Genomic DNA, 16,110 nt, shown 5'->3' on the forward strand with positions numbered 1-16,110 from the left:
ATAATGTATAGCGTGCACAACGCGCATACACTTTGCTCATGTAATCTACACAGATGCAACAATTATTTTTGCAAATCATAAATTGTTACACTAAAAAAATATTAACACTTGAGATGACGGAAATCATTGTGGTGTGCCACGAAGATGTGAAAAAATAGGCATAAATCTAGCTTACAAATTATTCAGGCTAATTGTAGTAATTAAGGATCAGACCTGTTTGAGGTCATATATGTATATAAGGACATCTGACAAATTGGTTTGTCCGTCAGGAACCAGGAAAAAAAATCGATGAAACAATTGTGGCTATTTCCTCCCACGCCTGTTTAACCGACGCTATTTTGGGTGGGTTTCTCCCATCCCCATACAACACAACTTCTCTGTCTTTCACTGCTCTTACAAGAACATCAGTCTCCTCGGCTGTGAACCGCTCCTGGCGTGCGCCTGGTAAATACGCCATAATAATAGCAATCCATAATGGAACTTGCGCACCTGCTTTTAAAGGGAATGTTGGATGACCCTCTGATTGGTTTATTTCACGTTACGCCCAAACCACACCTATGAATAATGAAGCTACTTCAGACCAACCCATTTTAGATTTGCGCCGGGCGCAAGAGCCATTTATCCCGCCGGGAAAATAGCAACAGCGCCGAGACCCGCCCACAAACTTACTTGCGCTTCGCGCTTTGACACTTGCGTTTCAGATCGTTAAAATAGGGCCCTAGATCTTTTAATAGTTTCTGTTCCCATTAAGGTTTTTCTATAAACGCCTTTCATGATAAAATCGGAGACGTCATGACCTTGCTCACACCCCTTATACAAACAAGAGGATCCGATATCCTGGCAAAAATTCAGGAACATATGGATCGGTATGGTAGCTGGTATTGGAATTTAGTATAAAGTAATATGTTTAAGATCAAAAAGCAAACAATCAAAAACAACATATAATATATAAATCCCAAATCCAAATGTCCCCTGAAACCTACAGACTAACTTAAAAAATACATAAAAATACACTACTTGAGTTGAATCTTGAAAATCATAGTTTAAAAAGTTGCACATTTTGAACTTTTCTTTGATGTGTTAACCAAAAACTCACCGGGCACCATTTGACACGCAGTTGTTTCTGTCCGGGTGAAGGCAGAAGAGTGATGCCAAACAGTACGCACAGCACAGCAACATGGAAAGTAGTCTTCGCTTTAAAGACATATTCTGCCCAGTGCTCTAAACCACCTGGAGAAGTGTTAGTATTCCTTTCAGAGTGCCCAAGATATCCCTTATTTAGGCAGTTCAAGGTAAAGATGGGCTGTGATGTCAAATTTAGGGGTCCAGGAGCTTTCTGTGGCCAGAGTGTAGCAGTGGGCACAACAACTGCTGACCACAATCCACTTTCAATAGCAGTGAACAGTCTAGTAGGGATGAATAACATTGCCACATTGTTGACCAGTGGGAGTCTGGCTTTATTGTGTAGCACTGTCAGATCTTTCCTCGGTATGGACAACTATGTGCAGATTGTTAAAAACCGGTTGCGTGGTTTCAAGTCCATTGTACTTGAGGGCTTTGACTCATTCCCATGACTCCAGAGAGAAGTTGAAGAGGTTGCTGCATAAACTGATTTGTCTTGGTCCCAAAATATATCAGTATTTGTTCATTGACCCTGACTCCAATGATGTAAAAGGGTTTGAATATGGTAAGCATTTATTCACCCGCGAGTGCTTCTGTTTATTTAGAGTTTGTTCACTCATGAGCAATCACAGTCATCCTGTTAGCGTCCACCCACCTCCCAGCCCTCTCTCCAAACCCAACCCGCTCTTTACGTCTATCAGTTTCCTTTCCCCCTTTGAGGTTTTCCAAAGTTAGTAGACTGACTCCATGCTGATAGAAAAACATCTGCGGCCAACAAAACAGACACTGGCACATCAGCCCATTTGAAATGGAAGAATTTATTTTTTTGCCTTCATCCTAAAGCCGAATCTGAAAGATGCACTGAGGGATGCAAGAATGACTACTCGCTTGGAATCCATCTTCTTGTCGTCTTTTCCACAGTTGGAATATGTTCTCTGTTGAATTTATCAGACTTTTTCACTGTGATGAGAATGGATTTCATGAGACAAGAGTTCATCGGCTCTTATCACTTTTTCAGGCAAGGAACGGTCTTAAACTTATGAGAAGTATCCTGAGAACATTTCTTTATGAAAAATCAAGGATAAAGATTTCATCAAAAGATCAGCGTTTCTTGCACTTCGGAAGAGTTAAGTTGTAATTTCAAAATAATGGTGATTCCATGGCTATAGCCGCTTCCAGTAGGAAGTATGCTCTGATGGGAACTGGATGGCAGCCAAACAGAACAAGGGGCAGACAAACAAAACTACAGAAGCAGTTTCTTCATCTGAGAAATGTAAATCTACATCTCAGTGTCCTTTTTTCATCACGAAACCATCAGGTTCTGTTTAAATTCTAATCAAAATTGATGCAACAATGATCGCTTTCAATGAGACTTCAATGGAAACCATGAGGGAGAACTACGTAGTGACAGCACCCAGTCCAGAGCTCACAACCCCTGCTGTGATAGAAAGAGAGGTAGTGGCCATGGGCTGTATTCTTAGTGCGGTATCCATTTTGATCATCTCCACCAACCTTTTAGTCGTTATTGCCCTGGTTCTCCTCATCCGCAAGAGGGGCTGCCAGAGCTGGTGTTTTGTCTTAAACCTATCAATAGCGGACATCTTGGTTGGCGTGGCTATCACTGGCATTGCCACCGATGCTCTCGAAGGAACGACGGCCTCCATGGAGAAGGGCATTTGTTTGTTGCGCATGACCTTTATCATGGCACCCTCTGCAGCCTCCATCTTAACCATGTTCTTGATCTCACTGGACCGCTATGTAGCTATAAAGTTACCCCTGCGCTATTCGCAGTTAATGAGCGGTAAGATGATTGTTGTGGCTCTGGTTCCCGTCTGGATCATCTCGATGACTGTGGGATTTTTACCCATCATTTTGAAACCGTTGCAGAAGGAAGGTTATCACAAAGTCTGCACGTTCTTCTCCGTCATAGAGCCAAAGAGCATCATTGTGGTCTTCTGCCTTTTTTTCTTTCCAATACTCTCAGTCTTCATCTATTTTTACATGGACATTCTGAAGATTGCCTGTGGCCATCAGAAGCGCATCCGTGCCCAGCAAGCAGGTTCACGCATTCTGACATCTAGCCGTTACTGGGGCCACGTAAAAGCTCTGCGGACTATTGCCGTGCTGATTGGTTGCTTCACGCTCTGCTGGTGCCCCTTTTTTGTGGTCAGTATTGTGCAGGTATCATGTCCAGCCTGTGAACTTTATGACTTTTTGGAGAACCACCTGTGGCTGCTGGGGCTCTCAAACTCTCTAATAAATCCCCTTGTTTATGCTTGCTGGCAGCGGGAAGTGAGAAGCCAGATCGGTGAGATCTTCGCTCATATTAAAGTCAGGTTGTGTTGTGTGACACACTCTGAGACGGCAGACAGATGCCCCACAGACCACCCGATTGTCAGTCAGGCAGTAAGGTTTCATGACAAGATGCTATCCACCCCATTAAATTACAATCGGTCTGTCACAATTCCTGAACAACATCCAGAAAATATTTGCAACAGATAGGATATACTTTTAATCCACTGACCATACATCATTTAATGGATGCGGAGCTCAGACTATTTGTCCAAATACAACAGACACTGCTTTATTTGAACACAATACGTTCAAAATATAACCAAATCACTTATTTCCCATTTCCACTTTTTCCCAGTTGTAAAATATATGACTGTAATAAAGTAAATGCTATTTGTGTTGTATCTTTGAATAGGGTTTCTCATCATCACTGTCATCTTGCTAACTGATGGTTATATGAGCCTTGGTGGTTATGAGCCCTTTTAATAAGATGTCTGTTGATAGTGAAATATTCTCTGTACAATGGTTTTGTGCAATATTCATTGTTCTGCTATATAAATAAATAGTAACAATTCGATTGAAAATGTTTCTCTTCCTATACGTCTACCATTGCTGGTAGAAAAAAAAAATATTTTAGACTTATGTGAAGTGAATATATATATATATATATATATATATATATATATATAGTATTTGCTTTGGTTTTTATATATGAATTATAAATAATTCTACAGAATTAACAATGTACGATGACCTAAACGTTAATATCACATTTTGTAGTCCCCTATAAAAAGACATTCTTCAGTATACTCTGATTCAAAGAAGCACTTAAAAAGGTCATTTAGAAAGGTATTTAAAAGCCATGTTTGCCACCCATGTGGTTCTGAGAGAAATCCTGACCACTTCCTTTCAGCCACTTCTTCAGGTAAACTATTAAATAATCTAATGGTCAAATTAAAAAAAATAATAATACAGGTGCAGCACATTACATCATGTTAAAATCTCATTACGTAAGTGCTGTGTAAATCTCTAAATTGTATACAGTATACTATTACTATTGCTAATAATATTAATAATAATAATAATAATAATAATAATATACATTTTGAACCACACAAAGATTAATATCCTAAGCATAAAGAACTTAAAATATATAAGAACATTTTTATATCAATACACACATGCATAGTTGTCACATAATTCAGATCAAATTAATTTTAATATTACATTACTGATTTCATTTATTAAGGAAAAAGCTGTCTAAATCTGCCTGGCCCTACATGAAAAAGTAATTGCCCCCTAAATTGAATAACTGGTTGTGCCAGCCTTTGCAGCAGCGACTGCAGTCAAGTGTTTGCGATAACTGGCAATTAATCTTTCAAGTCACTGTGAAGGAATTTTGGCCCACTCTTTACAGAAATGTTTTAATTCAGCCACATTGAAGGGTTTGCACATGATTGGACCATTTAAGGTCACGCCACAGCGACTAAATTGGTTTTAAATCCGGACTTTGACTTGGCCACGCCAAAACCTTAATTTAGTTTTTCCTCGAGCCATTCAGAGGTAGACATGCTGGTGTGTTTGTGATCATTGTCCTGCTGCATAACCCAAGTGTGCTTGAGCTTGAGGACACAAACTGACGGCGAACAGTCTCCTTTAGGATTTTCTGATAGATTGCAGAATGCATGGGTCCATTAATTATGGCATGTCATCCAGGCCCTGAAGCTGCAAAGCAGCCCCAGACCATCACACTTCCACAACAATGTTTGACTGTTACATTTATGAAATGTTATGTTGGTTTTACGCCAGATGTAATGGTACATACATACACCTTACAAAGAGTTACATTTTCGTCGCATCAGTCCACAGAATATTTGCCCCAAAGTATTGGGGATAATGAAGATATTTTTTTGGCAAAAGGGAGATGTATATATATATAAAATATATAAATTATATATATATATATAGATTTATATATATATAAAAAAAACAGGAATGGGCAAAAACCTTTTCACAGCGCTGCATATATATATATATATATATATATATATATATATATATATATATATATATATATATATATATATATGTGTGTGTGTGTGTGTGTGTGTGTGTGTGTGTGTGTGTGTTTTAACGTTTAATGACAGTCTCCTGCTTTCAGCTCTGTGTGGGTTTCAGAATGTGAGACTGGGCTATATAAAACATGATATTCACCTGTTGTTATCAACAGTGTTTACATTGTGTAGCCTATACAGTTGGTTTATCACTGTGAAATGAGTTTTATTGTGTTGATCATTGGACCACAATGGTCTCGTAGAGAGAAAGGAGTGAGGAGAGGAGTGTGTACACGGGGCCAATCACATCCACTGACCTCAAGGAGGTTTGACTCTTTTTTTTTTCTTTTGTTTGTCCCACCCCAAATCCACCAAAGCTCAGGATGTGGAGCGAAAGAAAAAAAACAGCCAATCATGATAGTGTATTCATAGATTAATTTATATGAGGTCAGAGTTAAGTGACAAAACATGCAGTGTGAAAAACAAACTTATGTCCTCCAGGACAGCAAGGTAGTGCCCTCCTGAGTACTTTAGAAGAGGGAGAACCATGGGAAGAGACAACGGTGTGGTTGCTGGAGGTGCTGCTGTTTTGCATGATCACCAGCCTTTTCCCAGACAGCAGAGATATCAGTTTGATGGATACTGTTGGCTTCTTAGATAGTGAGATATTTATTACATCCAAGAAGCATTGTAACTGAAGAGATCCAAAAGCCTCTAAGTGCTGTTTAAAAAAATTCTTCTAAAATTAGCATTGTTTCCAGACTCTATATGTTCAGTTATTTCAATTAAAGGGCAAAGTAAAGAACCCATTCATTCCTTTTAAAGTGAAAATTACTGAGCCTACATATCAGTAACTGACAAAGATGCTAATTTGAATGAAAATTTCCAACGGCACTTGCTTTTGCATCTGAACTCTTCAATTCTTAATTTGTACAACTAAAGAAAACCAGTGGCTTTATAAAAGATGGCATCAGGATTCGTTGCCCAGCTTAGAAAGCATGTATGAAGTTAAAGGTAATAATCAGGCATTACTCCATCATTAAGATATATTGATATTTGTTTGTTTGCTGGTTTAGTTTGTTCTAATATGATCCGAACATGGACAGCTGCTTCCTTATGTTTTCATTGCAACTGTCATATAGTCAATCCTCATAAAATGCACAGATGACAAGCTGTATTTTTATACTGTTTTTCTAATTTGTAACATTACTAATTGTGTTTCAGGTCCCCCAGTAGGTCATGGTAAGGAGGGTCCAGTGTTGAGAAGGTTACTTTGGAAATTGTTTTAGCATCTTGCAGGACTGCTTTCCTAAGAATATGTATTACAGTTAGTTTAGTTTTAGTTAGTTAACTTTTAGTTTTAGTGGACATAGTTAAGTTTAAGTTCTGCAGCACCCAAACATGTTTAAGTCACCCAGAGCTTCCCAAAGGTCCTCGCCACAGTGTTCCTGCCACTGGTGTCTGGGTTCCATATATAGGCTATTTTCACCAACCAAACTGTTTAGGCTAATATTTTAATTTCTTGAAGATTTTTTATGCCAATAAAACTATCAGTGTTTGATCAAGTCCTTCAGCAAGTCAATAGCAAATTTGGAGAAAGTTACAAACACACAATAAGTCATGATAACGCAGAAACTGCGCAATTAACCTGAGTCAGTCAACTACATATCCCACAATCCTTTGTTCCTAACCCGGAAAAAAATAGTACCACGTGTGACCTTAGAAAACTCGCCTGTGGAAAGAAATCCTTCCGGAGTGCCCACGGCTCTTCACAATGAAGTAAGTGATGTTTTGAATGTTTAAATTGAAATATCTCGAGTGCATTTGTTGTCATATGTTTCTTATTGGTGTAAGAAAATCCCTTCACCAATCAGGATTGAAACATGAAGTTGAACTCTAAATAACTGTCCTCAGTTTTTGCAGCAGTAGCCAAATGCTAATTATTCATCTGCTAAAACATGAACGTAAACTACTTTCCTAATTCTCGATTCAGTTATTCTTTATGATTCATTTATAGGACACCGACAAATGACAAGAAAATTATAGTTAATGTAAATGAAACACAAAGACGTGTACTCTTTCGGAATAACGTTAACGTTACATAAAAAAAAATCCTTATTACATTAAAGGTTACATTTATTGCCACATTTAGATATTTGTGATAAAATGTTGAAACGACACCGCAAAATAACAATAATAGAGACAGTAAATTGTGTACAGAATCAAAGCTCATTTTATCTCTGTTATTTCTGTGCAGTCCTCTCACCAAAGTGAAACTAATCAATGAACTGAATGAAAAAGAGGCTGAACTTGATGTCAAAGACAGTGTGTCCTGGCATTCAGTCTACAAGGACAGTGCCTGGGTCTTTATTGGTAAGTGACTGCTTAACAATACCGGACAATGGGCTTCTTAGACAAATAGGCCAGTGGTCTCAAATCCTGCTCCCGGAGAGCTACTGTCCTGGGGTCTCATTTATAAAACTCTCTGTAGATTTCATCCTAAAAGTGCGTACACACAAAAGTTTTCAGATTTATAAAACCATGCGTATGCCAGAACCTGTGCAAAAATCCCTTTATAAATCCCAGTCAGGGGAAGATTGTGCCTTGTCTCCAGATGGAGCTTAGAGCACTTTGTTTTACTAAGCATAACCTCATCTGCATATCATTTCCATGCATATTCACATGCACCATATATAACACCTAGACATTAAGGAAATATGAGATTGGGACTGTAATGCCGTTTGTTGCATACACATTAATTTTTATTGCTAAACATTATCCAGTATCCTTGTTATGTTTTATAATAAATTTATGAAACTATCCATAAAAACAAAATGGTTTAAAGTTGTTTTCAGATATATTTTAGAATAGAATTGATCTCATTCTTTTACACTGGCCAGATAGTATTTCAATTGTTTTAAACAATTCAAATCAAATGAATGCAGTTTTGCAGTTTTGTTTTTTGTTATGTTATGGAGATGCGTTCACATGACATCAACACCTCCGTCCATCTGTGTTGTGGTTGTACAGTAAGCTATTATCATTGGTCCTATACCGGACAATGAACCATGGACCGTTCGACTTCTGAATCCAGCAGTGTACACCATAATATCGAAGTGTGCATCATTGATCATTGCTCTAACTTAAATATTTCTCATAACATGTGATCTGTAGTTTAGTTTAAAGATGAATTATTGTGCACCTATAACACTCCTCGCTGTCATTCAAACATAGCATGCCACAGGAATATGATGTAGCCTTTTGTTAATGAAATGATGTAATTATGTTTTTTTTTTAAATTATGTAAATTCAGTGTTTGTCTCCATTAATGGGAGTTGAGTCTTATATCGACATGAAAACAGAGTTTAAAATCGTAGTTTACTTCATTACTTTTCTCACTCTAGGAAAAAGTTTGTACGCATGGTTTAGAATAGAATGTCCGTACGGTGCGTACATATTTACACCAAGTTTATTTTTTAGAAATCACAATATGTGCGTGGAAAATTGCCTATGCATGTTTCTAGTCTCATTTTGTGAGTATGCAACGTTTATAAATGAGACCCCTGAAGATTTCAGCTCTAGCCTTAATCAAACACACCAGAACCAGTCATACAAGGTCTTTAGAGTTACTTGAAAACAACTGACAATGTGTTGAAGCAAGGGTTGGAGATCCCTGGGCTAGGCTATATTCTGCCAGATGGTGGCAGCATTCATCTATTTGACACTGAAAGTGTCCTTCGATACAAAATGGCATGATCTCAGTGTTTCTCTGAAGACCATTCTAGTTACACAGTACTGTAATCCTGATCTGACCCTGTCAAAATTCAAAGTGTTTATGTATATTAATTGCTTTTTATCTCAAATATATTTGCTAAAGAGAACCATTAAAAAAAAAACCATTTTGTTAGTGAATTGTGTATTTCTTTTATTTAATTCCAACCCAGTCAGCACTGTATGTAAATAAGCTGTAATAAATCTACAGGTGGACTTCCATATGATCTGACCGAAGGAGACGTCATCTGTGTTTTCTCTCAGTAAGTCCTAATTGCTCATCCCCGTGTTTTTGCCTACATTTCAAACACGTTTTCATATCTTGACAAAAGAAGTCGGCGCTTTTCTCCTAGTAAAGCTCGATCCTCCTTTGTGCACCTCAGGTACGGAGAGATTGCCAACATCAATTTGGTGCGAGATAAAAAGACGGGCAAATCCAAAGGATTCTGCTTCCTGTGCTATGAAGATCAAAGGAGCACCATTCTGGCGGTGGATAACTTTAATGGAATCAAGGTGAAAGGCTTCTTCCAGTATCTCATTCAGTTGTGTTTACTGATAGACTATGCTCTACGTGTTAAAATAACCATATTTAATGTTCTTATATATATATATATATATATATATATATATATATATGTATGTATGTATATATATATATGTGTGTGTGTGTCTTGTTTTACAATATTACCTGGGATGGGTGATAAAACAATATCATATTGCGGTAAAATTTTATCCTGAAGATGAGAAGCTCTGGATAATTTAACTTGATATATGGATTCATCTCAAGGCCTAAAAAGTATTGAATTCCCCATTAATGGTAAATTAATATTGTGAGAAATATCAATATTGTGTGATATGGAAAATAAATATATTGTGATAAGATATTTGCCCATATCATCCAGCCCTAGTTTGTTATAAAGAGGTGAAATTATATTTTATTTCATTCCTTCCTTCATTTATTCATTAAGAAAGGAACTCATAAATCAAGGAAATAATAGTCATATAATTGACCCATGTGTTGCATATATTTTTGTTTCTTAATTATTATTTTTTTGCTTTAAAGATTAAGGGCCGGACTATACGTGTGGACCATGTAGCAAATTATCGACCACCCAAGGACAACGAAGACATTGATGATGTCACTAAACGTTTGCGGGAAGAGGGATGTGCTCCTAAAGTCCCCTCCTTTGAGCCAGGGTCTGAGGAGGAAGATGCTGTACCTGTGAAAAAGCCCAAAAAAGGTGAAAAGAGGCAACATTTGTTCAGTAAATGGAACTACATTTGATAAGATTTATCTTTAAATCGTTTATCTTTCATTAATTTAATAAACAGTATTTAAGTTTTTTGACTAAATGATTGATTCATGTTGTTATACTTAAGATAAAAAGGAGAAGAAAAAGAAGAAGGAGAAGAAAGAGAAGAAAAAAGCACTAAAGGAAGAGAAACGTGAGGCACGGACTGAGCCGTCAGCATCATCTCCCGTCCGAGTGAAGAAGGAGAAGGAGGACACGGCATACGAAAAGTATGTGGCGAAGGGACCGGCAGGAAGCAGAAGGGACAGATCGGGACAAGACTTCAGGAACCCACAAGACCGAGCAGATGAAGCGGACAGATTCAGAGACAGGTATAGAGGTGAGAAGGAAAGGGATAGAGAAGAAGACAAAAAGACAGACAGAAACCGAGAGGATAAAAGACATGAAGACACACGGCAGCGAGACAGAGAAAGAGACAAAGGAAGAGGTGTTGATAGAGAGAATAATGGGGAGAGAGAGCGTGAGAGAGAAAGGGAACGTGATAGAGACAGGGAACGAGAGAAGGACAGAAGGGAGCGAGACCGAGGAAATGACCAAGGGTTTGCCAAACACAGAGATCACAGTCGTGAAAGAGAATACAGGCGAAATTGAACAGAGATACTAATTTAACTTTTTTTGGGGGGGGGACAAAATGGACTGTACTATTTTTTTAGTGTGTGTGTAACTCAGAAATGTAAATAAATGATTAGAATTTTGAAATCTCAGTCTGCAGTAATTAACTGTATTATGGCTACCTGGAATGTTACACACAGTACACACTCATTTGACAAATAAATTCAAATTTTATATGATTTTAAATGCTACTAAATGCCTTTTTTAATAGTGTCAACAATAAACTCCAATATTATGATCAAAGTACACAAATCATTATGGGTTCAGTTGTAAAACTATTAAAAGACGTTTAGTTAAAGGTGTTAAGTAAAAAAAAAAAAAAACTATATCAGACCAAGCAGATGTGCACATTACTCATTTATACCTGCTCAACAGAAAACAGCATTTCATCCCTAATGTTGAATGATAATGATTCAAAAACATATTCAAATAACCTAACATGAAAAGATCAAACAATTAGACAGATATACGCTAGTAAATAAACACACACAGAATTCAATTGTGATAAAAACGAAATATGGGCTGTTGCTGTAAATTTATCTAGCCTGATTAAAAAAAAAAAAAAAAAATCCTTTTATGCCCAAAACAAATTTTTTTTTCATATCAAAACTGCTTTTAATACAGTTAATCAACCAATCTCTTATAACCTCGAGTTACTATGATCTGTACAATTCATGAACGGTCAAATACAAAGTGTTCATAATTGGCCAATTAGGACTGGAGTACTGCAGATGTGACTCCATTAGTCTTGTTCTGTCACAGACACTAAACGTTCAAGTCAATACTCAAGGTTAAAAGGTCAAATATCTGTTTGCACTGAACTTTAATAGTGCAGGCTGTTGGGTCACCCCTGTGTGATGTCACATGCTAGACTACATCGATCACCAGCCCCATTTTCAATAAGGTATAAAAAAATTATGATAAAAAGATGTTCATGCTAGTTCTCAATGGAACTCCATCTAAATATAAAAAACAGCTTCCACAGGTCATCAGTTCTTTGGATGAAGCTGTTTTCCGTAGTTGTAAGCAATCTTATTGACATTTTAGCCACAGTCAGTGTTTTCCAAAGTAAATTGTGAATATTTATCATGAGAATGTTAAATGTTGAATAATAGTTAAAAGACAAAAGCAAATATTAGCTTTCAGCAGCAACACTATTAAATACTGGAAATTAAATTAGAACAGCACTAAAAACAAATAAAAAATAGAATTGGTTGAGAAATCAAGACTAATATATTGCAGTACCGACTATTGAAATGTTTGCGATTTCTCTGAGATGGATAGTATATGTTCCAGGTTTTGTTGTTCAAAATGTTATGTACATAGTAAATTCATTGATTTTATAAATACATGTTCTTTTTGTGAACAATTTATAGAACTACACTACACACAAAGGTGGAATAAAATATTTTCTGAAATATTGTATTTAAAAGTTGAACGCACATGAATTCCACCACAAAGACATAATCACAAGTGGGAAATTCATTTAGAAATTGTTTGTAGAAATTGTCCTACTTGTGATCAAATCTCAATTCTCAAATGTGCGTGCGTGTGATTCAGAGAAACCAACATACACACAAAAAACACGTGCATGACTCTCTTCCAGATGTGAAATCTATAGTAAATGATCTTGAAATTGTGCACTGCATATAAAAGAGCACCAGTCAACATCCAAATCAGGGTTCCTCAAATCTTGCCTTTGAGGGCCAATGCACTGCAGAGATACTCACCTAGCATGTGATTTTCTAAGATTTCCAAATACCTGTAGTACTATGACTCTGCTACAAGGGAAAGTTTGTATGCCTGCTTAGAACCTGAAATGGCGTGAAGCATGTATAAAAAATATATTATTGTAACAATAATGATAGAGTATATAACAGTTTACAGAACCTTTATGAATTAAGATCATTAAAAAGCAAAACCACAGATGCACATTCTTTATTCTTAGTTTTGAAGTAGAGAAACTTTCTTAACTTTCCTTTTTGTAGGAAAGTTAGATTGCCATCTTCAAATCAATTTTGAATGCACCCAACATAATTACGACTTCCCAACTTGTAAATATGAACTTCCCTGAAGGAATGCTCACATTCAGCAGATTTGCCTAAATGTATTCAAACAGTCAATAGACTGAACCAAATTTCCACCCTAATTTTTTTCCTTTTTTTGATCATCCATTTCACTGAGATTAGTCTCAGCCTCAGAGGACAAGCCCATGGACCGTTGTCTGATACATATGGGACACAAAAGTGGAAACACTTCAGGAGTGTCGAAGACGTCATCGGATTCATTGAATTCTACAGGATGTTTTATACGAAACGTGTGTGTCGTGATCTTTAACATTGCACATGGAAACAAAGATGCCGTGGTGCCAAAACCCCTCACGAAAGAAAAAATGCCTTAGTGTTTACAACTGTGACAACGAGGGCTTACCAGATCAACTAAACTCTGGAGTTTCAAGAGTATGTGAAATATTTTAAGTTCACGGCATAGAATCTCTAAAATATTTAACGCTTAACGTTAAACGTTAACGTTTAATGTTTAACACACCAGTCTGTTATTGTGGCGACATTTCCACGCCCTGAAATGCAACGCTGAATAAACTGTGATTGGTTGTTTGACATGTTATCAAATGGCCTCAAGAGTGGGCCTTGGCCAATGAAAGCTGCCATGGATTACAGACCTTCATCTGTCAATCAATCAATCAATCACCTTTATTTATATAGTGCTTTAAACAAAATACATTGCGTCAAAGCACTGAACAACATTCATTTGGAAAACAGTGTCTCAATAATGCAAAATGATAGTTAAAGGCAGTTTCAGTTATGTCATCTCTGTTCAGTTTAAATAGTGTCTGTGCATTTATTTGCAATCAAGTCAATGATATCGCTGTAGATGAAGTGACCCCAACTAAGCAAGCCAGAGGCGACAGCGGCAAGGAACCGAAACTCCATCGGTGACAGAATGGAGAAAAAAACCTTGGGAGAAACCAGGCTCAGTTGGGGGGCCAGTTCTCCTCTGACCAGACGAAACCAGTAGTTCAATTCCAGGCTGCAGCAAAGTCAGATTGTGCAGAAGAATCATCTGTTTCCTGTGGTCTTGTCCTGGTGGTCCTCTGAGACAAGGTCTTTACAGGGGATCTGTATCTGGGGCTCTAGTTGTCCTGGTGTCCGCTGTCTTTCTGGGCAGTAGAGGTCCTTTCTAGGTGCTGATCCACCATCTGGTCTGGAGACGTACTGGATCCGGGTGACTGCAGTGACCCTCTGATCTGGATACAGACTGGATCTCGTGGCCACGGTGACCTCGGAACAAGAGAGAAACAGACAAATATTAGCGTAGATGCCATTCTTCTAATGATGTAGCAAGTACATAGGGGGTTATTTGAAGTGTTTCCGGTTCCGGTTTACCTAATTAATGCAGCCTAAAAATCCTTTAACGGATTTGGATATTAAAAGCATATTAGTATGTTATGTGTATGCCAGGTTAAAGAGATGGGTCTTTAATCTAGATTTAAACTGCAAGAGTGTGTCTGCCTCCCGAACAATGTTAGGTAGGTTATTCCAGAGTTTAGGCGCCAAATAGGAAAATGATCTGCCGCTCGCAGTTGATTTTGATACTCTAGGTATTATCAAATTGCCTGAGTTTTGAGAACGTAGCGGACGTAGAGGAGTATAATGTAAAAGGAGCTCATTCAAATACTGAGGTGCTAAACCATTCAGGGCTTTATAAGTAATAAGCAATATTTTAAAATCTATACGATGTTTGATAGGGAGCCAGTGCAGTGTGGACAGGACCGGGCTAATATGGTCATACTTCCTGGTTCTAGTAAGAACTCTTGCTGCTGCAGTTTGGACTAGCTGTAGTTTGTTTACTAAGCGTGCAGAACAACCACCCAATAAAGCATTACAATAGTCTAACCTTGAAGTCATAAATGCATGGATTAACATTTCTGCATTTGACATTGAGAGCATAGGCCGTAATTTAGATATATTTTTGAGATGGAAAAATGCAGTTTTACAAATGCTAGAAACGTGGCTTTCTAAGGAAAGATTGCGATCAAGTAGCACACCTAGGTTCCTAACTGATGACGAAGAATTGACAGAGCAACCATCAAGTCTTAGACAGTGTTCTAGGTTATTACAAGCAGAGTTTTTAGGCCCTATAATTAACACCTCTGTTTTTTCTGAATTTAGCAGTAAGAAATTACTCGTCATCCAATTTTTTATATCGACTATGCATTCCATTAGTTTTTCAAATTGGTGTGTTTCACCGGGCTGCGAGGAAATATAGAGCCGAGTATCATCAGCATAACAGTGAAAGCTAACACCATGTTTCCTGATGAGATCTCCCAAGGGTAACATATAAAGCGTGAAGAGTAGCGGCCATAGTACTGAGCCTTGAGGTACTCCATACTGCACTTGTGATCGATATGATACATCTTCATTCACTGCTACAAACTGAGGTGGTCATATAAGTACGATTTAAACCATGCTAATGCACTTCCACTGATGTCAGTCTGAAGGTCTGGCTACGAGAGACTACACTCAGATGTACATCACGGTTCCGAAGAAAAGATGCCAGTACTTGTGTTTCATTGTGACTTTAACCTTCGACTTATTTATTTAAAACACTTTTTCTTCTAATCATGCATTTGAAATAACTATTAGTTTTTCATATTAGTGGACCTGTAAACTCACGCATGCTAATATCTGTGTCACTGGGTTGGCACAGGAAACCTTATTTTCCACATAATGTACATTATTGTTGCTCCTCTATGCCCGGACTTTGTGGGACGCATAGATTTTTACAAAGCTCATTGTTCTGAAAAGCAAGGTGTGCACTGATTTGCCAGCTATATAGTGCGTTGTGGCTAAATTCATCATGCATGTGACAGAAATTAACAGACATTTGTTGCATAAAGTTTGGACATAATTACTAATTATAATGAC

The 16,110-nt window shown here is 37.5% G+C and overlaps 2 protein-coding genes across 2 annotated transcripts; both read left to right on the forward strand.

Moving 5' to 3' along the window:
- Positions 1–1,812: 1,812 nt before the first annotated feature.
- gpr119 (G protein-coupled receptor 119) lies at positions 1,813–3,960 on the forward strand. The gene has a single exon (XM_026195671.1). It carries the CDS (start codon positions 2,476–2,478, stop codon positions 3,622–3,624), a length of 1,149 nt encoding a protein of 382 aa, XP_026051456.1. The 5' UTR covers positions 1,813–2,475; the 3' UTR covers positions 3,625–3,960.
- Positions 3,961–7,164: 3,204 nt separating this feature from the next.
- Positions 7,165–11,350, forward strand: rbmx2 (RNA binding motif protein X-linked 2). The gene is made up of 6 exons (XM_026195672.1): positions 7,165–7,247; positions 7,726–7,841; positions 9,451–9,502; positions 9,623–9,752; positions 10,303–10,480; positions 10,620–11,350. Exons 1-6 carry the CDS (start codon positions 7,243–7,245, stop codon positions 11,141–11,143), a joined length of 1,005 nt encoding a protein of 334 aa, XP_026051457.1. The 5' UTR covers positions 7,165–7,242; the 3' UTR covers positions 11,144–11,350.
- The last annotated feature ends 4,760 nt before the right edge of the window (positions 11,351–16,110 follow it).

The sequence above is a fragment of the Carassius auratus genome, chromosome 21 (assembly GCF_003368295.1).
Source record: "Carassius auratus strain Wakin chromosome 21, ASM336829v1, whole genome shotgun sequence".
NCBI classification, from domain to species: Eukaryota; Metazoa; Chordata; class Actinopteri; order Cypriniformes; family Cyprinidae; genus Carassius; species Carassius auratus.